The 24,482-nt window shown below is 33.6% G+C and overlaps 1 protein-coding gene across 1 annotated transcript in view; it reads right to left on the bottom strand.

Moving 5' to 3' along the window:
• LOC115445377 overlaps positions 1 to 24,482 on the bottom strand; it is a 42,333-nt gene that overhangs the window by 7,636 nt on the left and 10,215 nt on the right. The window contains exons 2-3 of the mRNA XM_037440761.1: positions 13,529 to 13,606; positions 7,223 to 7,404 (exon numbers count right to left, since the gene is read on the bottom strand). Coding sequence (XP_037296658.1) covers positions 7,223 to 7,404; positions 13,529 to 13,606 — 260 coding nt within the window. The remainder of the gene's footprint in view (positions 1 to 7,222; positions 7,405 to 13,528; positions 13,607 to 24,482) is intronic.

The following is a 24,482-nucleotide window of genomic DNA, read 5'->3' on the forward strand; positions in this document are numbered from 1 at the left end:
GATTAAATAACTGACACCTATCAGTTCTGTTTCATATCATTTCTGTAATATTACACATTACAGTTAATAACTGACAGATGATGTTAGCTTTTTGCTAGCAAACATGAAACGAGTAAATATACTAACGTGTGTATTGAAACACGAGTAGGACTCGTTAAACGCGAAGTCGTGGTTAATAAATTTTAAACACGGTGAAAACCGGACAACCAATTGAATTACCAGGACATCATGAATAATGAATATTATTATGCGAATCATTTGTTACGCGTCACGTTTTAAACCATGACGTTACAATCTGAGATGAGATCACATCTCGTATTGAGATTGTTTGCTATGACGTTATTTGTATTATTAAGCATTATACGTAATAAAATAGTGATCTTGAGGAAGTAAAAATTATCTTATTTACAAGTAATTAAAGGCATAAAATAATATTTTTCATTGTTTCCGTCTTATCAGTCTATTTTTAGTCCACCGCTGGACATAGACCTCCTCCAAATTTGCTCTCAACTAAAATATTTAAATTCATAAAGAAAGCGTCTGAATAACGGATACTTTTATATCCAATAAATCAATCTTTCTGAAGTAAGCTTGCGAACCAGGAAATATCCATCAAACAATTTTTGATATTAAGAAATTTTTGTGCGAAGGCAAAAGTTATTCCCGATATTTTAGCGAAGATAAACGGAGTCACGTTTACTTATCTTAGCTTGTTTTATATCGCATACGTTGGCGCCAAATGGCGTCTATGATAAGTAACAATCGAGTGTCAAATAAATTGTCTATGTTTTACAAGAATCGCTGTGCTAGTGACAATCCGTATACTTTTATTGATATCATATTTGATTTCATCCCCATTACAAGTTTTATGTGTTTTACAACCCGTGATACTATATATAGTCTCTGCGTTTCTATTTTCCGTAGGTATTTACTGTTATTTGGGTTACAATTGAATGGTACAAAAGTTGCGCGAAAAACAAAACCACAATGTTTTAACTACAATTGATGTCGGTGTTCTACGGTCGACATAAAAAAACAATAATCATAATAATGTTAAGGTTGCGAAGAAGTCAAGGTGTAAATAAGAAAAAAGTTATAATAACTAAATTATAAAGTTCTTGATTTGTACTCATTTTATTACTTGTAAATATAATGAAATAAATTATTTTAATTCCTGTTGCTGCTCTAGATTTTAGGCGAGTTTGAAGTAGTTTCAATGAATATACTAAGAAACAAAACTGAGTATCTCGGTAGCGTGGCTATACTTAGTCTGGCCATAAATACTGTTACACTTAATTATAAAAAAATATTACATTTGAATTTCGAATCTGTCATTTTTATACGATTGTTCATTGTGTTTTCTCATTTTGGCGCCAATACATTGTAAAATATTTTGCGATATTAAAATGGTGTGGGGTGATAAAGAGAACCGAATCGCTGTGATAGCATTACACAAAGTAGGTATGGAGCCAAATGCAATTTTTAAAACTCTCCATACACTTGGTATTAGTAAAATGTTTGTGTACCGGGCTATTAATAGGTACAATGAGACCTCCTCTGTTTGTGACAGAAAAAGATCTGGCCGTCCACGTAGTGTTCGTACGAAAAAGGTGGTCAAAGCAGTAAGGGAAAGAATTCGAAGAAATCCTGTCCGAAAGCAAAAGATTTTATCTCGGGAAATGAAGATAGCACCTAGAACCATGTCGCGTATTTTAAAAGATGACTTAGGACTTGCAGCCTATAAGAGACGCACTGGCCATTTCTTAACTGATAATTTAAAGAAGAATAGGGTGGTAAAATCGAAACAACTACTGAAGCGGTACGCAAAGGGAGGTCACAGAAAAATTTTGTTTACGGATGAGAAAATTTTTACAATTAAGCAACATTTTAACAAACAAAATGACCGTATTTATGCTCAAAGCTCTAAGGAAGCTTCCCAATTAGTCGACAGAGTGCAACGTGGACATTATCCGACTTCAGTGATGGTTTGGTGCGGTGTTAGCTATGAAGGAGTGACTGAGCCATATTTTTGTGAAAAAGGTATCAAAACATCGGCACAAGTGTATCAAGATACCATTCTTGAGAAGGTAGTTAAGCCCCTTAACATCACCATGTTCAATAACCAAGTATGGTCCTTCCAGCAAGACTCGGCGCCGGGTCATAAAGCTCGGTCCACGCAGTCTTGGTTGGAATCGAACGTTTCGGACTTCATCAGAGCTGAAGACTGGCCGTCGTCTAGTCCCGATCTTAATCCGCTGGATTATGATTTGTGGTCAGTTTTAGAGAGTACAGCTTGCTCTAAACGCCATGATAATTTGGAGTCCCTAAAACAATCTATACGATTGGCAGTGAAGAATTTTCCCATGGAAAGAGTGCGTGCTTCTATTGATAACTGGCCTCATCGTTTAAAGGACTGTATTGCAGCCAATGGAGACCACTTCGAATAAGCTTTTTATATTTTTAATTGTTTTATATTTATGTATTAAACTGACACACTGTAAAAGTAATAAATGTTATTTGCAGTTAACAATTTTCTTTTTTCTTTATTACAATATTTATGGCAAGACTAGGTATTATGGTATGAATGCAGTGTTGAGGCTCAAGCTCGAGTCTCAGCTTCGATCCCCGGGCTGGGCAAAGTAATTTCTACTCATTATCAGTCCAGAGTCTGGTATCTATGTCCGATATGGCGATAGGCACGCCTCCTTCATCATGGGTTAAGTAACAAATGTACCACAATATGTTTTCTATTTTGATCCTTATAATTTTTTTTCATGATTTAAAGGAGATAATAAAAAAAGCTTTGAAAGCGAGTCACGTATTACACACGTTTGCGAGGAAAACGCCTGTCAAAACGTTTTCTTGTTGATATATCCTTTTCATATTCTCGAAATAAACGAGTGCTTGCGCCTTTAATATTAAGCAGAAAGAGTTTATGTGTACGTTTATGAGTTTGAGGGTATATCTCAAAATAAACGTACTGTCAACAGCAAAATGTAGCTAAACAAATTCAAATCGCCTTTAAACTTTTGTGACCTCATCAACAAACGATTTTTATTCAATAAAATAAACTTTAAAGGGTTTACTTTATTACAGATAAAGAAAATATTATATTTCGATTGAAGATAATATGTTCAGTTTTGAAGTTTTTAGTATTATTTGATTGATTGAATTTATTGAGACAAATATAAAAAAGATGAAACGGGAAATTTTGTAACAATATTTCATAAAAACTATTTCATTACGTACTAAATTGAGTTATACTTTAGTACCTGCTGTAAATTCCAAGACGCTGACAGTTTCCTAGTTGATATAACTCTGTAAACTATTTGAGATGGCCTCAAAGACATGCTTGACAAAGGCTTGTACTGCTATATTTAATTACCATACCCACATGATAAATTCCACAGATATTGCTAGAGCCTGGACGCAATATGTCCTTCAACTTGTCAGATGTTTTGTTGCATACTTTAGAAACTACATAGCAGTGGCTATTAAAGTATCGCTGTTGTATTTTACATTGTTATTGTAAAATCGAATGGTAAACATTAACATGATAGCTGCTAAGTTGAGGTTTTTTTTTGGCTGGTTTTGGCAGCTTAAACAGTTTATTTTTCAAAATTTTAAAGATTATTTTCGAAGATTATTTTTTTAAAGAGTTATTTTCGATTTATAATATTGGTATGGATAAGTTATTAATAACATATAGTTGAATCTCTGCATTTATGTGAAAATCATTGAAGAAAGTTATTTGAATAGAAATTTAAATCCCAATAACTTATTTATTATCCAAATAGTATATAAGTCGACAGCGTTAGCAAAAACTATTTTTCGTCCACACGAAAAATCTCGCGAAAATACTTTAGGAATTTGTCGCGACATTTTTATTTCCTTTAAACTCGTCGTCGATGCAATGCCGTCGCGATAGTTATTTTTAGAGTTTCCGATATCCCACTGACAACGAATGACATCACGTATCGTGCAAAAGTAAAAAAAATCGCAAATGCCGCTTGGTTATATGAAAAATTTAATAGAAAAAGAATCGCCTCGATGAATTTGTAATTCTACGTTGCACGAAATAAATTCCGAATTTATTGACCGAAAATTGGGTTTGAAATTTTGTTTTTGTCCGTTCTGTTCTGGCGTGGATGCAATTTGTTGCACTTTATGTTCGAGGATTTGATCTGCTGTAAGCAATTAACAGCCCGTAAATTCACGCGGTGTTTATAAAAATTTCAAAAACGTAGATTGAATGTGTATTTTATACATACCAGATTTAAAAATATCAACCATATCGTACAAAATAAGGCTTAGGCACACTTTTATGCTTAGCAATATTACTTATTTATTTATTTTTATTATTATCTCATCATCACATTTAATGCTACTATTAAATGTATAGGTACATACATGTGTTAAAGAGAATGTCACCTGATGTAGGCAATGCCTGTGTTTCAAGTCACCAAGTTCTCACCTCTTGGAAGAATACATTTTAATTTATGTATTCCTCAGTAGAATGTAAATTAATTATTCTTCTTTAGTTTCTATGATTTAATAAACTCTTGAAAGAGTACGAGCCCCGAATAACTACGTAACCTAATTGAATCCCGTGATAACTTAATAAAAAATCAGTAAAAAGGTAACCGCACGAGCCAATTGAATCCTAGTCACGTAATGTCATCGTGTAAGGAGCTCCTCTGGGAGCGAGGGTCGGCCCACTTTCAAAAACCGACGACGTGTATTCTTTGTCGACTCAGACAAGCTTAAGGAATCATAAATATGATATTCGAGGGATAAAAGCGACACGGCGTAGCAGTGCAATCTGTAATCATTCGAAACCTTAACGAAAATGTAATTTGCAATTATACCATCTGCTACTAGAGTACATAAATGATTTTACATACAAATCACGTATTCAATTGAATATTAATAAGTGTATTTAGTAATAAAATAAATTTATTGTAAGTACGTTCCTGTGGAGAAACTGTTGCAATCTCAGGGAATTGCGATTGCCATAACGCTTCATAGAGACAAAATTGTTTCTTTTTTCGCGTTTTACATTCAAGACGCACGAAATATAATGGGAGCTCGACATTCAGCAGAAGCAGTCCTGTTAACGCAAAGGTTGGCAACACAACGTGACTCGTATGAAATAAGTATATAGGGCACGTACACACCTCGCGGGATTGCCAACTTTTATTTTTTGTCGAATATCCGCTGTCCGTCTGAGAAAAGGTTTTGGACGTGAATATTACGCACTTTCCTCTAACGTTTTAACGTCCAAACTAATATGTAATGTAAATGTTTCAGTTAAAAACCAGTAAAAAGGCGCAAAAATAGTTAAAGTGATTTTCAAAATGGACGACTGTACGAAGAACTCTTGGTTATTTTATGGTAAAGATATGGAAGGCTCAGTTGAAACATGTAATAAATAAACTAATATAAAATTGAAATGTGAATATCCCATTTTCGTATCCATTGTTGCTAGTGTAAAAGATATGTTGGTTGGTCTGGAATTCGCTATCGCTGCTGTGATTGCATCTGAAGAATAACAGGTAGCGGGATATGTCTTCACTCGGCAGAAAACCGGCAAAATAAAAATAAAAAATAATTTGAATACTAAAACCTAGAATGTTGATCATACGTACATAAATTCATCTCTTCTACAAAATTAATATATGAAATCTTATTTAAAGAGTTTAAAGGACAATCATGGTTCTAGAATGAGTTACTTTGCATAAATCTTCGTATTTCTTTTTAAAGGTTTAACATAAGATATTGCCACTATAATAAACTGACGAAACTTAGTAAACCACGGAACAAATTGTAAATAATGAAGCAGAAATGTTCCAATTTGTAAATGCAATCAAGACAATGCTCCCTGTAGCAAGCAGGACTAATTTAACTAGAGGAATCTGCCACTTACACTGCGCTCGTGCATTTCACGCTTTGTTATAAACAAGTTCCCGTCCTCCGTTTAATCTGGCGAATGAGTTTGTAGTGAAGTATAAGTACAAATGTAGTGTGGTGTTAAAGACATATGCTTTGTCATTGACAAAATCTAGTTTGTTTTACAGCCGTATTCAATAAACGATCCCAATCTCGATCTTCAATCCGATAACCAGAATAAACCAATCAAAATAACTCATTTGTAAGTGTGTCAAAAGAACCATTGTTCATTTTTGACATAGACCAAAAAAAGGATCGTTTATTGAAAATAGCGATCAGAGAGAAGATAAAGCAGCAATGGATACATCAGCAATCCGAATCATCCGCAAAACTTGTAAAACTCTATAATGATGATGGTATATGTAAAAATAAATGATTATTCTAAAGTCGAAGAAATTACTAGATTTACAATGTTTCGTCTTATTTTCAACTCAGAAAACTTTCCGTCCAAAAGACAAAATATATTATCAAGTTGTGGATAAAATGCGGTTACATTTTTACCTCGGAATAAAATATGGATCCCTAGAGATAAATTCAATATTGACTGGGTAAAGTCTAGAGGTCTCAACAGTGGCCACGGTTGGATAGGTAACGGTTCTGAATGATAAAGGAAGACAAACGTGGCAACAGAAAAATTTGCAAACAGCTTCAAGAAATAATCTGTAATTTTTGTTCCTGAGAATGTGTTTTATTTTATTATATTATTGATAAGAAAGTTAGCGAAGATATTTTGATGTTTTTGTAAGTAAACACAGAAGCCGTTGAAGAGATTTGGATGAAGTTTTGGACACATTTTGACCATGTCCTGGTCTTTCTCTCCAAAAAGGTATGCTACAGTACTTTTATTCCAGAAGCTCATTCACGCAGGTGAATCTGCGCCAAAACATTTAGTTCAATAGAGTTAATGACATCGAAACAGATTGAACGTAACTAAAGATTAATAGACAACTCACAGCGCTCTACAAAATAATTAAACATCGATACCGAGGAGATTGAATTAAAGATTGATAAAGATGGACTGAGAATGGTATTATCAGATCTGGTGTCAACGAATTATAAATTTGCCAAAGGTTTATTTGATGTCGACATGTCGCTTTATTTTTTTTACGATTTGGTGTATAATATAATACACAACAGGGAAATTTAACAATGCGATACTTATATTATAATTAAGAAAGATGTTTTTATGATACGAAAGTAGTCATTTAACTCGTATCTTTGTATTAGTATTTTCTAGACATAGAAAGTTATTTTATAATCTAGCAAGACCTACCTTAATCATGGCTTTGAGTAAGGCATATCTAGTGAAGACGTTCCTCTGGGACTTGGAGTCGCTGTATCGTGTCATGAGAGTTACCAGCGCTTTTTTCGCAGTGTCATAGTTTTCATCCAGCCGTACTCTGACTGCTCGCAGACGTTCATTGGTTTCTATCACCTCTTCTTTCGTCTGGCCGCCTGGTAAAACAAAAAGATTTTCAACATCTGTTTATTTTGAATCTTAGCAATTATGTGCTTATTTATATTATAGATCTAATTGGTGTTTTATTTACGTTTTCTTTATGGTTTAGAAATTATTCTAATCGTTTTGATGATCTTTCAACCTAACACATTTAAAAAAAATATATTAAGGAATAAGAATGTCATAATATTCTCACGTCTCTAAGTCGTAAACGTGAATCGTTGTTTAGTTTTCCAAATATTAATAATATTGTTTCATTACTTGCTAACAATGAGTGTGCAATAGGTTTCGCTAGCTCCGATTGCATGAGAATCTCATCCTATTATAAACACAATTAAATATTAATAAATATTAACTTAATTTCTGAGCGATATTGCAGATTTTAATTAGTGAAAGATGTCATAAATTGAAGTTTTAGATATTACTATCTAAGAAAACATTAAAGACAATAACATTACCTCTTACAAAATACTTATCGAAAATATAAACTACATAGTGAGCCTTTTAAGAATTCATCGCGCATTCTGTAAATAGTATTGTAAAGCAGTTCCACGAACTAGACAAGTTCGTGCTTTGCATTACAAAATGTTTTTTTAATTGGATAATTAACAAACACGTACAATTCAGTCGGCCTTACGTTAAGGACAAAAACTCGAAAAATTTTATAATTTATAGCTTGAATGTGAATTATGTTGTATGAAGAAGAAAGAAATCAGGAAATATCTGTTTATTTCTCGGAACAAAACTATTATAAAATAACGCACCCTTCCTAGTTCCTTAATACGCACAACCATGGGTGTAGCCGCGGGAGAGGCATAGGTGAGCGATGTCCACTCTAAAAATGTCTTTGACCATTCCGGAAAAAGCCTTGCGCTTATAGGGACTTAATGTGGGGCAGGCCTTTCATTGGGAGACCTTTTCTATGCTCCGGCCAGAAGATTCCAGTATCAATTTGCTCGACTCGAGGAACAAACCCGAGACCACAGCACTGCAGTTCACAACCGAGACAGTGAGTTTTATGTTACTATCTTTCATAATATTACTGAATCCTCCGAGTACTACATATATCTAGTTAACTAAAGCTATTGCAATGCAACACCTATTGCAATGACCGTGAATGTATTCAGAATTGAATACATTAAAGTGACCAACCAGTACGCAGATAAATTGCTTTGAGATCAAACACACCGTAGATAATTTGTTTGCGAATCCCTTGGCCATAATTAATCCGTCACCACCGTTTAACAAGACAAAGCTGGTATAATTATGGTTCAGTAGACGGTAGGAGACATTTACATCGAGTTAATAGTTGTCTGTTTATTGAATAATGTGTAAGGAGAAGAACGTTTCTATCATCGGATACCTGTTTCTTTACAACCAGTGGTAGCTCTAAACGACGCGAGGCCCCAGGCGTAACCAAAAGAGAAGGACGCCAGTGCTCTGGCGGAGCAAAATACAGTTCCCCGGTTTTAACAGTTTCGTCGGTAAGATCGTAAGAACAGGTCTTCCAAGGCACCACGTGAGGCCATGGTAAGTGCGCGGCTCCGGGCCATTACGTCTCCCCCTGAGGCTGGATTTCTTTATACGATGTAAGTTTACAAATAACTTTTCTTTAGTAACGTTACTACTTCCAAAATTTGGTTTAATAAAAAAAATATGTAATTTTTTTACCCGGCTACGACAACGCGAGGAAGGCTAATGATTTTAACACCTTACGTAGACCTATATCTGTCCTATGACGTGTGAATCTTTCGGTTTATTAGGAATCAGTTCCTATCCCGGCATTACAGGTGTATCTCTTCAATTTAAAATACTTTAAAATGTTATACGATCAATCCTATCCAGACGAAGTTACAGAACATAATTAAATTGAATAAAAACTAAAATAAATATAAATCCGACCGACTCGAATATAATAAAAAATGGTAGACGCGTTATAAATAATCTTCTAGTGGCAGCTAAAATTGGGATCATTAGCACAATCGGCCTTAGTATCGCGTATGCAACGATTGAAGTTTGTCGTCTACAAAATATTCAATAAAATGTCCTATATGATGCTAATGAAAATGCCCATGCTCTTCCACTTTCACGTGTCATATTGCAGTTATAAGAATAATAATAAGATAACTATGTGTGCGATAATGCGCCATTTTTGTCAATCGTGTGCAGTATAGAGTCCTATCTACATATTTTTACTTAAATATCATTGGGCCCACGGATAAATAAACGTGGAACGGGAGGCTTACCAATCATGTAAATACGGATTAAAAAAGGGTTCCTGAGTGTACGAGAGGTAAATAATAACATTACGCTCATTGTTTGTGACGGAACAGAAATGTGCTTTACCTTTGTGTGTATGAAATGTGATTACAGAAATCGAATTTATGTCCGTGAATCAACTCAAGCCTTTTATAATGGGAAAGGTTTTTGGATATGTTTTATTTATAATATCATTCATATGTAACCGACGCGACAACTTCTTTTTAAGCGGTGTATAATGCGTATGCAAATCATATGAATTTTTACAACAAAAAAAAATATGGCAATGTACTGCACTCGTCACCCTAAAACAAGAAGTTCAGGTTTATAATAGTCAGTTCCACGACCTACAATATCCTTCAAATTGGAAAACAGGAATCCTGCTAGGCTGTAAAGATAAACATAATAGAATAACATACGAATTGATTTGATAAATAATCTGCGACAGTTTACTTCGTTGGTCTACCGCACAAAATTAGGTTCAGGCCGGAATAATTATGTCGACTTTAAAATTTTATTTGTAAAAAAGTGCGCCTTAATGGTTTATGTCCAGTTAATATTAATACTGTTATTATTATTTTTTTGTCAATGCATGCTGTGACTTTAAATTGTTGTGCATTTAAACTTATAATTACTGTTATATTTTATTGCAGCTTTTTATAATGTAACAACTACTGGTTGTCCTAATTATAAATAAATAAAAAAAAATTAACTATTTTTCGGATTTTATAACGATTTTATTAATTTTAGTTTTCTTCCAACGTTTCCTGAGCGGTAATCATAACTCGTCAGTCCATATTCTATTGGACCCTACTTACCATCAGGTGCAGTAGGGAGACTGCCGTAAAGTATAGAAGAAGTTTAGTCTTTAGTGGTAAATAAATAAACATCACAATTACAAGTACGGCTCGGTACGTGTATAAATCAGCGGTCGTAAGCACTTAGTATGCCACTCGTCTACAGTGGTAATCAACCCTGCCCGCCCCAACATTTACATATACACACTCCATTCTTTGCGATTATTTGTTCGAATTAGCATTACAATTCTATAAATTAACTGTGAGTTTTTTAGTTGTTGCTGGACAAGAAGTTTGGACGAGTACGAGATCCAGAAACAAAAGTGTTGCACTAACTAGTGGTAATCGGTAGCATTATCGCCTCTAGAAATAGTACATAGACTTACGTCCAAGATCTGACCACTAAGAGACTATAATGATGGTGCCGATGATTATGTTTATATAGAAATGGTATAATTTACATTACTCCTATAATTTGGACAGCAGATAAAACTACTGACCAGTATTAATTAATCAGTGTATAATATTCATTAGTTAATGACGCTATGGCTGTATTTATAAATGTATCTCATCTTTGACTAGGATCTCAACTAGACATTTAATAAATCAAGTATAAGCTGTCATTTAAGAGCTTGTTCTCAGTTGAGTCGGTGTTGTTGCAAAAAAAAAAACGCTGTCAAAATTCGTCATATTCTGTTACACACTCGAGAGCGTAATTAAGTTGCATCTATACATACAGCCATAATTATATTTTGTATTATAAGTTTATATGTTACCTAACATCTTGTTATATGGATGGTTTTAAATATATAAATACGTAACTAATATTTTTTGATAAGATAAATATAACATTATTGGAACGCCAATTTTGTAGCCACTATTCCATTTTGATTTTAATCCGGTCCACTTTATATAAAAGAGGGATCAGCTTATTGGTTTTAATGGGTTGGACTCAATAATATTATATTAGTTTTTGTGCTACGTTGGCGTATCGGGTTCATATTCTACGAATTTTAGCGACGCAAATGGATGGATTATTATTTATGATTTTTAATACAACTTGGGATATGTTAATTTATTTTATATTCTGAATTTGAATGTAGGAAATAGACAACGGCCAGTATGGACTTTTAGTTTTTACTAGTCATGAACACTGCCTACAAAGAACAAAGAATTGTAAGTCGTAATAGGATCCTCAAATAAACGTCATGGGCAGTCGCTTAGTATTCCGTCTTCGTTTCTGCTTTTGAGCCCTTTTTTATTAAGTGGGAAATCTATTTAAAATCTTCCCTGTATACTGAGGGGGACAAGGGAAATAGATTATTTCGAGGTCATTGACCAGGCATCGTGATCGGCTTTGGAAAGTTGTGACGGCATATACTGATGAGAATTTTTTTGTAATACAAACCTACCCTCACTCCGTTAATATGTCCTGTTTAACGCCAATAATGCAGTTTAGTTTTATATATTAATTAAATATAATTTCTCATGTAAATAAATATAATTCTTCTTGAAAAATAAATATCTTAAACTGTATACTGCAGGATATGGTCTAAATATATCAGTCTGAACTTAATGTAATCTGACCAAATGCAAGAGAACCTTCTTCTGAACACGATAGACAGCTTTACCATATCCTATAATGATAGGCCACTTTCATTAGAAACCAGAACACAGATGCCTATTCGGGAACCAGGTTCACATGGATATAATTTGGTCGAACGAATCACCAACTCGCAATTCGCATCACCGACGGTTGTGCATGTGCATTGTGAACGTCGGACGCACTCGTCCATAACCCGTACCTTGTAGTCTGTGCGTAGAACAAATACGATGATTCGGATGTACTAGTTCGATCGGGCAATACATTATGCGGTGTCATGTCATGTTTTCTTAATATGTTTACGGGAATGACATTGAGATAAAACTATTTTCAAAGACTGCAGCCATTATGGTCACGGAGGGTCATAAAATTAAATGCAAAAAATAGTTTTCTTTCAATAATGTCATGTTTTGTTATTGAAAAAACTTTTACGAAGACGTTTGCACTTCTACGTTTATTTTGTATGTATTTCTGTTAAGCTGTAAACATAATGGATAGTTTGGTTGAGGTTTAACCACCCCATTGCACTTAAAGCAAGAGTGTGCAATGCATGTAAAATGTATGCAAATGGTAGTCAGATTTTCAGGTGTGTAAACTAGATGCTAATACAAAGTCAGCTTTTGTTATTCTACAGTTTGTGATTTTTGCGTAACAAACTGAGCTAGCTTCAATATATACTTTACCCGTTTCTATTAGGTTATATTATACTCTGATGCATCAGTACATTTACCTGCATTACTTATGTGTTTTTTGGTACAAGTCATGTATGTGATTAGACGAAAAACACATTTTAACATTGTAATAAGATAAAGATTAAGTAAACTGAATTTTATCTTTTTTTGTATACCTAAATCTTATGAACGACAATGATAAGCAACAAATTAGTCATATACCAATAAATATAATAATAACTTACTAATATTTTAGGTGATTACTATTTTGTAATTATTTTTTAGGCCAAATAATTCGACAACCAAAGAGACATAATCATGATATTAATATTATATTAGTGATTTAAAAATGTGAATACGAGCAACAAATATTAGGAAATATTTTTTTAATTGACAAATATGTGAATATAATTTAGCCTACGTCATCTTATTCGTCTTTTGGTAAAGGCTAGAAACTTCATTAATTTGTTTTGATCACATTGTAGTGTAACTACTGAACACAATAAAACTTAACATCTCATGTCTCAGGATGGCGAGCGCAGTAGAATACCAAACAATACTTTCTAATTCAAGGTGTTGGATGGTGTCCCTACTGTTTATGTATGGGCAATAGTCGACATCTCGTCATTTAAAGCAGAAAAAAAAAAGATCAAGTTATTGAACACAGATTATTCATTAAATATACGACAAAAGAAAACTGAAATATTTTTGTTTATTAACAAGCTACAATATTCTTTGCTGATTCTTAAATCAACTTTTACGTAAAAGCTTTGTTCTTTAATTAACTTACTTGATGTTCCTTCGTCTTTGACATCTTGCACGATACGGCGAACGCTCTGAGTGAATTTTCCCACTAAGTTCGTGCTCGCTGAAACGAAAAAATACAGTTAATGAAATCAACAGGATTTGTAATTAACATCGGGTATTTTAAATTATTATTGTGTCACAACTCTTATGTAATTAATTATTATAATACTGAAATGTTATCTTTGTTACAAATTAAATTAAGAGGCGGTAATGTTAGTCAGATCATAGAGCGTTGATGTAATTAATGGGTAATTTGTTAATTAGGAACGATTTTCCAATTAATTGATAAATTATAAACGGTAATATTTCGTTCGATTTTAGATATTGCATTATTAAACTGTCAATGTGTTAATGAGAGACAATTTTCCGTAATAATTAATTAATAATAATACAGGGATTATCAACGTCAGACAGGCCGCCGCTCGTAAAAAGTAAGTAAAATATTTTTGTATAATCCTTGATAAAAATGCTGCGTTGCGTTGCGTCGACCCCAAATTGAGGTGGGATAAGGGCAAGTGAGAGGAGGAGAATGGAAGTATGTATTACAGTTATTACATGTAGGTATATAGAGTTTATTAAGAAAAGTAAAACCAAATATCTAAGAAATAAGTAACTGCGACACAAATAACCATTGAGTTGTAGAAAACATTAATTAAATTAAATGATTCCTCGAACTTGAGCTAATGATTTTATGATCATTAAGTTTGATTGATTTGCATTCCTTTAATGTAAGATGGGTACGTGCCGGCGGTGGAGTACAAACCAGATTTATTTATAGTATCCAGTTCGCTACCGTACACATGTTAAAAATAAATACGTACACAAACGCACGCCTTTTATTTCTCAAGAGGTAGACAAAGGTGTAAGTACATATTAACCCAATATCACTGTCTGATCTAGGATGTGAGGCTGAGACCTCAGCACGGCTGTCGTACATCGTACCCAATACAACTACGCCACCGAGGGATATAACATATATAATTACTATATAATATTGTATTTATATAATATCTCAAACTATTCTTATATTCTAAATAATTTTCTGTGTGATGCAGCATGTCATCGATTTCTCACTAATTAAACTAAGTTCTCCAAAAATATTATTAATATAATTTGTACATGAAATGCACAAATTCGAATATCAAAATTATTCATTTTATAGTAAAATATCGCCAGTTCGAAATAGACTGGCAATATTGAAATCTCTGAAAACTAACAGGATGTAGTCAAGTTGGAAGTGGTTTACGCTTCATTTATTATTTGGCAGAATATTTGAGCAGTGTGCGATCAAGCGGGGGTAAACTTACTGGCCGCGTCTCTACGCTTTAGTGCTCTTTAATAGCTAGTGGTGTACCACGGAGTTTGTTATGTGTAAACAAAATGTTCAAACTTACTCTATGAAACTATTTTTAGACTTTAAAACAATTTCTAATTGGATTCTGTTATACTTAGAAGTTGAGGCCTTTCACTTCGCTCAAGGCCAAAATACAAAACTAGATCTAGATCGCTCAAAGCAATTTTAAGAACTCTGGATATAAGTTTAACACTAATAGATATCAGATAAACCCTTACAAAGTAGACGGTCTGCCGAATTCTCGCGGGTCCTTTATAAAGTAGCGCTCCGAAATCTATTTCGTCTATTTCTGCTATTAATCTGCTGTTAACATTTCTTATGTTCTGGTATAAGTGGTATAAAAATATCTTGACGTCATGTATATAAAAGCTTTAATAAAATACAACGTGCAAATTCGCTCCAACTGGCTGATGCCTTTAGGTATTTTTTCTTTTTGACTGAATACCTTTGATACAACTCGATATTGCTTTCTGGTTAATTTCCACGGTAAATAATACGCGTAAATAATATACTTTTTGTTGGTTGTAGGATATATTTTATATCCGCTCGAATAGCGACTACCATCCATAAGGTGTTAAAACCCGCCAGAGTGATCTACGTAAGTGTGTCGCGTTCCGGGATTGGCTAGTATATATACGGTTAAAAAAAAAAAAAAAAAAAAAAAAAAAAGTATATATACGGTTCCAACAGGCCGGCATAATTGTGTAGATTGCCGAGGGGTAATCATCTATCGTCACTTGACATTTGGACCTCATTCCACTTATCATCAGTTGCAGTGGGTCACTTTACGCGCATGTATAACAAAAATATTGAGATGAGAACTCATTGATGTTTTTATATTGGTACCATAATTAGCATTTAACCGTTTACCACTACATTTTATTTTGTACGTGATTCACGCGTGGTGATCTCGACTTTGCTGCATTTCCTGTAAGTTTTTTAATTAGTCAGCCACTCGATGTCACAACTCAAAACCACTTTTGAGCTCGACCTTCGACACTAATAACAATATATTCATCTTCCTTAATATTATTTACTATATGGAAATATGTTCTCGACAAAAAAGACTTACTATTCCTTGTTACCATTTATGTTTAGTTGCAAAACTACTTTATTTATCTATTTCTTTAGTAAGTAATCCGAATTATGTTTATAAAGCTTTTTCTACTTATAAATATTGGATGTGATAAAATGTTTATAGTTATAACTTTTATTGAAACTTATTTTTACTATTAAAAATATTGCAGTTCTAAATATAAAATTGAAAAGGAAATTGTGAATTCTGACTTTTCACAATTTCTCTTGCGACGTTTAATATTGTAGAACGGAAGTATGAACATTTCTAAATTAAGTCGTCTTGAAAGATTTTTTTTAGAATTCAGTGGTTTGAGACCTGGGGAAAATTAAAGTGGTATTTTAATGTAAAGAAATTCTAAAATTCTTCATAAATATTGTACAGAAAATATTATCGACGTCGGATACATGTACAGCCAGTCACAATAACAGAAGAACAAATTTCAAGTTACCTATCGGTACATCTTAAGTTAATTAGATTTTTTTATAATTGTTGGAAATAAGAATGCAAATGAATAACGCGTGCCTACTGGGAAGAGCGATCTGACTCCATGAAATCAATAATTTTATTAAATTGACTAATATTTTTTATTCACATTCAGGTTTACACTTATACTCGAGTTCTTATATTATGAGTGCCACTCCGTACACAACCAAAAGCTGTAAATAATACTATAGTCAGTTTGAATGAATTGCAGTTCAGTTCAGTTGAACACAATGAATGTTCGGAACCCAAAATCTAGCACATAGTATATTTATATATCGATGTATGAAATATTTATTTTTCATGTCCTGTCACTTGGCTTGCTTCTCTTGGATATTAGCTACCATTGCTCTACTATACCTAGTCACTGGTTCATTGATTGCATTTTATTTACAATAAATTGTATTTATTGTTTGATTCGTTGTAGTCTTATTTTCATCAATATGTAAAAAAGTAAATCTATTTTAAGTGATGAAAAATGTGTACGGTATTTAATATGACGGTATAAATCTCAATGTGTAATATAATTTCGAAGGCAATTAGCCGTATTTGTAGACTAATTAATTATGATGGCGTTATCGTGTTAACATCTGCTGAACATCGGATTAGGATAAACATGGGAAATACCAGACATTTACGTTGGGATTAATATTGGGTTTTACCATGAGTGCAAATCTAGTCCAAATATTTGCTTATTATAATCAGTAACCATCTGGAATGAATAATAATAATGAATAATAATAATCAATAACCATCTGGAATGTTAGTCTTGTGATTTTGATCACACGTACAATCTTGCTAATATTATAAATGCGAAAGTTTGTTAGGATGGATAGATGTATGTATGTTTGTTCCACTTCCACGAAAAAACTACTGAACGGATTTTGATGAAACTATACAGTAATATTGGTTATACATCAGAATAATACATAGGCTACAATTGATAACGATTTTGTGTAATTTGGTCATAATTATATCGATACATATCGAGTAAGTCGGAAAAAAATCCCGGAAAACTCCTTCACGCGAGCGACACTGCGAGCAAAAGCTTGATATAAATCAACTATGTTATATTTTTATGTAACAAACTATTCCTTTTTTGCAACTATTACAACTATTCAAATACAATTTTCTCAATCCTCACAGTGTGATGTAGCCTTGTAAAAATCATCAACTATTAATATAAAATAAACAATTTTCGCCGGCGTTCCTTTTTGTAATATTACCTGTATTGAGCCAAAACAAACAAGCGTTCACCTTGAGGAAAAGCCGGGAAAAGACGTAAAACATAACTCGACCTTGTTACAGTTTCAGTAATATTAAAATGGAAAAGTTCAGTAATATAGTTTAGGTTCGGAAAGAATAAGAATATTTAATGTTATATGTATTTTTTTTTACTATTTCGGTGTTTTTCTTGAGATTAGTTTCTTAATATTGCTTTTGGTAGTCGTTTTGCTTGTTTAATATACTATTAGGTAATTAAAGTAGATTAGATTAATGTACCGAAAAGTTTACAACTGAAAATTCTCCGAAAACTTATCCATTTCCGCGTATTTAAGGTTTTAGTAACGTAAAACCAACATAAAAACCTTTAGATATAATCGGATTAAAATTTCATTAATTACCAAAAATTTTGTTAAAAGGATTGAAAAGTCATGTTTGATGGCCGATTAATTACGTACTAATTATTAAAAAGTTGTATTTCAGGGTTACTTTATGGCATTATGGATCGGAGTTCTAGGTTTTACGTTTTAAATTTTTTTTCCAATTAAAAGAGTAAGTATGACAAAAGCATTTACAAATTTTCTGAAGCATAAAGGTATGTTAAAGTTTAGAAAACATTAGGCATGCCGCACAAGTGCTGGCTCCCTAGTATTTATTTATTTATAATAATAATAATAAAAATTGCACTATGACATTTACAAGTCATACACAACATTATAATATACACACATTTATATAGGTATAAAATATACAAACATACATATAAATATTTATAATAGAACAAAAAATGAGTACCAATGATTACCCTAACTTAATTCAAATATCACCCTTGTTTCAGCCAACATATTTTTTTTATTAACTAAGCAAAAAGTCACTCCATCTTCTAAACGCTTCTACAAAATGTAATTATTTTTATTTAGAAGCATGCACAATGGTGTTAATGATCATTAACATTAAATCAAAAAGAAATACGCAGCGAGTCTACATCAGGTTTATGGCTGGAGAGCTTTATTAATATTGCGAGCGGTATTTATTAAGGCCTGTTAATAACATCGTCAGAATGTTTGTTATAAATACAAGAATTTATGTGGATATAGAAGATAAAAAGTTGTAAATTTGTGACAACTACTTCGCACATAGCCAATAAAGAATATTAAATATTTTAAAAGATTCGTTTTAAAGCTTGTACTTTACAAGTATTGTGTAAATGTAATTTTATAAGGCTATTTTTCTTTAATATTCTTTTTCCCTCGGCAAAGAAATTTGGATTAAAAATACTTGCACATTTTTCATAATGGAATTTTCTCTTACGTAAACCTATATGACATTCTGTCGTTTAAACACGATTTACATTTTTATCCGGAACTCCGACCCGACCACAATAAATGCCCGGTTCACGGTTTTTACCCGGTACAATTTAACCGGCCTTCGTCCTTTGGACATCTTTTTTACGAATTCTTCATAATTGTGAATTTAAAGGCCACTTTTATGCACAGAGATGTTGTTTTTAAAAATAAAATATGGTTTATTATGCTACAAATTTAACTTATCTTTTTTTTTGCTGTCCCTACAATAAGCAGTATCTATTGAAAAATCAACATTTTCGTAGAGCTAATACGCCTCATTTATTAAACATTTCTGTAGTATACTCAATGCCTTTTTAGAATTAAGTTTTTGATTAAGAGTAAAAGGATAATAGCCACCTGATACCTTACAATTACCATTAATTATTCGAGTAGTTACCAAAGTTTGGTAAATATTGCCGTAGTTTCTTTAAAATCGGCCAAGTTTAAATGTAAAGGTTACCTATCCGTGGACGAGTTTAACAACGGCCTGCGCTTTGGGGGAATGGATCCTGTACCGGTAGGGAATAGTCAAGTCGTCAGCACCGTGTTTAGAATTTAACGCCTTCTAGACGTACAAGGGCATTATTCTGTATGACAGTGTAAACTCCTATCGCGGCCGCGTTACGTTATCTTCATGAAATTAACGTGGAATGACATTCCGCGTGCCAATTTCAAGTGTCATAAACGCAATGAAGTGCGTTATATGCTCAAAAACGTTTGGCATAGGGAATCAGGACCAGGATCTACTGTATCAATGGAAAGAACTATAAAAAAACTAAATAATATACATACATAACCTCACGCATTTTATCCCCGAAGGGGTATGCAGAGGCGTAACTAGGGCACCCACTTTTCGCCAAGTATGTTCCGTCCCATGATGTGATAGGGGGCGAGTCTATCGCCATATCGGGCACAAATTCCAGACTCCGGGCTGATCCTGAGCAGAAAAACCCAAATATCACTTTGCCCGACCCGGGATTCGAACCCAGGACCTCAGAGCGCTATTGTACCGGACATGCAATACAACTTACTTTGTTACTAAAAAAAATGTTATTTTTTAAAATACGTTATAGACAAGTATTAATTGTATTAGTGTGATTTATAGTGTTTAGGAGAACTATTTGATAATTTTCTATTACCTTTGTCGGAATTGATCCCTGTCCTGAGGTACCTTCTTGTGCCATACAAATATGTATATATTATATAACATGCAACGCCTGTATTGGTAAAAATAACACGAACTCGCATCCGTATTTTGCTTCGAAAAATTTGGTCGAATTGCAACGGACGTGTATACAAATACGAACACGATATTTCGGTTAGTTTACATGGAGTCGGGAAAACATTGTTTACTGGACGTAAAACAGAAAAGATTGCTCGATCTGCTCATCAAAGGGTTGTGGGGTTTACAAGACTGTACATCCAATATTATTTATTTATTTAAAATCGAATATAAACTTATAAGTTAATTAAATATTCTTATTGTAAAAATTTTGATGCAGAAATATTTTAATAATTATTAAACATATACGGATTTATGAATATTCAGAATTTAGAGCTGTTTTGGGCTGTATGCTTCTTGACATTCGACACGGCATTGTCAGTCATGTTTGATATGAAAACAACGCGCAAGACGTTATACAAAAGCTTGGTAATACACGTCACGCCATAGCATGCCCTAGGTATAGTAAGTATGTACTACATACAAACATACTGTCGGTATTGAAAATTGAACACATATTTGTCCAAAAAAACCTGGCATAATTTCACTCTATTCGCATTCATATGCAAAAAATCGCAAACAATTGTTTGAACATGACGTAATATTTTCAGAATCCTTGGCAAATTCTTTGAACCATCACGCTCTGACAAGCGACAGTTGACAGCAAAAAATCAAAAGAATGAATAATAGGAACAGTGATTGCGCATTCCGCCCAATGATAAATAGTTATATTCTAAGAACGCGGTACGGGAATCACGTATTGACTTTATGCCATGATTTTCAACTTTTCCTGTACCTTGTTTTAGACAGTATACTTTTTTCGTAAATTCTTCCCTTAATGTCTTTTATTTGCATCTTTATGTTACCTTCTAGTTGATTACAAAAAGGGTTGCCATAAGGAAACATTATGCGGATAGTAACAAAAATGCTATACCCATGCTCTGTGACCACTTTGTAGTTACTGTTATTGTCATTTACTCATAAGGTAAATGTTTTTTGTTTCTTATATACACTATGAACATGTTATGGGGCGTTCATAACAATGAAACATTTGTACATAATATATGTAAAAAATATTTTATTCCCAACGGACAAATTAACTTCGACAAAACAGCGGAATGGGCTATATTCTTATTAATTTATTTATTAGTAAAGCATTACCAACTGAAAAGACATACAAGACTTTATATGTATAATCATTTAAACATTTAAGTGTATGCTTTTAAATTACAGATAAGTTCCACATGTGAAATTGTTTGAGAAATGTGTTTGAATTTTTCTGTGTGAATTTTATCAATATTAAAAATCAAACTAAATTGATACAGTGTGTCATATTGTAACTGTATTTATTGTTCTTATTATTCAGCGCAAAACTTATATGAAATCTAACATATTGCTATTTTTTCCCGACGTTTCGAAGAATGCAGCCTCAAGGTTCCGGGGAAATTATAATATAAAGAACCGCGGTAAAATCCGTAAAATCGTCTTATTTCCATGTCTAAAATTCACGTAAGCATAAGAAATCATCGTGTAATATTTAAAACAAAAAGTTTACTTTTATTATTATAATAGAAAATAAGAATTAAATTTTAAATTTATGTACAACAATTATTAGGTACAACTAATTGTACTATCAACATACATATTTATGAATGCGATGTGCAACAAAGATCCGAACTATTGGAACGCTACAAATATGTTCTCGATCCCAATTCACAAACCATATTTGCGAGCCATGTCATATATTTTCACATGATAGATATTTGCAAAGGAATAGTTTGCAACGTACTGTGTTAGCGACAAATATGTACACATACGTAGGATGCCTAGCAAAGGCAAGTGTTTGCGAAGGGTAGCCAGGAAATGGAATTTCTCACGGCGATAGTCGGTTCAAGACGTTTTGGAATACTTAAATAGAATTGTACTCAAGCACTTTGTGCTGATCTTGAGTTTCATTTCCGTTAGAGCTGGCGGTGCATAGCTGTTTGCGAACTACGTATAAGTATCCTACTTATAGGAACATTGCACAAAAACAAATCAAGTCTAACAAATTTAGACTTCATTTAAGTTGGTAAGAAGGAAACTTCAGGCCTTATTAGACAGAAAATTGCAAATTCTTCTCAAACTGTAACAATGTGCAATAAAGATGTTTTTAACCGAGCAAATCCAAATAAATTCAAAAAAATTTCTTCAATGCTTTCACCGCGGCGTTAAGAGTGCCTCGTTTACAGCGGAGCCTAATGAGAATTAATTACCATTTTCCAGGGATTCCTTCGCAGGGCTGCCGATTTAATAAAGTTATTGCACCCTTGAAGATTTTGCGAAAGTAATTTGAGGATATTGTAGCGTTGTCCGTAGTTCGCCGCCGGATAAAGCCGACAATATTTTTAACGGCTTCTGGTGTTTTTTGTCTGCAAAGTTTTTAATGTTATAAATTGCAGCGACACTGGCCGTAACGGTTAAGTGGAAAATACGGAAACAAGATTGAAGTCTATTATGTTTTATTTGCAAAGTTATAATTTACTTTGACATTTTTGTGGCGTTTGTTTTTATAAATGACAAACCATTTGTAACGGTAACCGGAACTACTGTTTTGTAACAAATTTGAAATATTGTAGAGATTATTCTATTGTCAAACAGATATATTTCAATTTTAATTGCTTGAAAGAATTTTTATTGATCGAATATCTATTAATTTGCTACTAAAAGATATCTTATATACAACTTTTAACAATTTGGAATAAAAGTTATGTAAAAAATAAGCAATATTGTTTTGCACATTACAGAAACGAATTTTCTTGGAGTTGTAAAATAGGTAACGTGCGGTCGCGTAATAAATTAATCATATGGGTCATATTTCGTCTTTTGAAAATAACTTTATTGGCATCGACATAAAAGGAAGATTACTACGTACGTCTCTTGCAAACTAGGGTTCGTCTGGATCAGGACAGTTCCGCGTAGCTATCTTGCTACAACAAAATATCCCGGGATCGCCCTATATGCGCCGAAGAAGACCACTGCAGCTTTTTTTTTTTGGTGGAACTGCCGTGGTTATCACCGGGGGTATCCTGCTAATGGTGTACAAGCGATCCCACGGCTTAGCAACCACGGCAGCTGCATGATGAGTTGGTGGGCCCTACCGCAGCCTGCAGCTAGACGGTCTTAAGGCCCGGGAGGCAGAAGGGAGGGGATAGAGGGAAGGAAGAGAAGAGGAAGGAGTAGGAGTTACTAGGATGGTTGAAAGGGAAGGGAAGGGAAATGTTTACGAACCCTTAGATAGACCACACTGTGAATTTAGCAACCATGAGATATACACACGAGCTGTGTGCCTAGGGTCGCGGCAAATGTGCCTCCATGCATGGGTGGGCGTGCATTTGGTGTGGAGACCGAGCGCTCAAGAATTGCCTCGGGGGGGCGCAGGTTTTGGTTGGTATACCGGTGCACATAGGGCACTCGGGTGATGCTATACTCCCGAAAGGCGATATTGGGCCGTGAGACTGCTGCAATCAACGTAACCGTTTCACTCATCCCCAGTGATAGTAGCGACTACGTTTTTTTCCTTGCGAATAAGAAAGGTTTTATCAGGGTACCTACCCAGACGAAACTTTGTGGCGGCAAGGCGGCGAAAATAAACATTGCGCCTACTACCGCCATGTTTGTTTCTGCCGCTGAGGAGCAGTATGCATACGCTGATCTGTTTTGGTGCTATAGACAAAAGACCCTTTTACAATCGTAAAAACTAAAAATTCTGGACAATGTTATTGTTTATTGGAAGTCGTGTCGCTCACTATAAGGCGACTAGGTAGCTCGTCTTATTACTTAGTAAAAAAATTATAAAATTCTGTTCCATCCTAATTTTGTGAAAAGTTTCTGAACACAATTCGTTTGTTTTTTATCACGTCCACGGTATCGGAAACCGATATCGGCTTTCGACGAATTTGTTTAAATTAAACTCACCCGCTCCGTGTTGTCTTTTTTCTTCGTCGCTGGGGTTTTGTGAGTTAGTGAAGTTTACATTTCGCGGACGTTTGTGTTTTAGTTATTCTGGCTGGCGTTCTGGTTATTTTAAAAGTTCGGTGTATTTTATTGGAATCCTCTTAAATAACTTTTCGTGTTTCTGTACATCAATGAGGTTTATTTAAAAGTTTTGGATATTATAAAATAAGGTACAACGTTGTGTCATTATTTGTTCAAACAAATATTTACAATAGTAAATATAGGATACTTATAATG

This window comes from Manduca sexta, chromosome 20, assembly GCF_014839805.1.
Source record: "Manduca sexta isolate Smith_Timp_Sample1 chromosome 20, JHU_Msex_v1.0, whole genome shotgun sequence".
Classification (NCBI taxonomy): Eukaryota; Metazoa; Arthropoda; class Insecta; order Lepidoptera; family Sphingidae; genus Manduca; species Manduca sexta.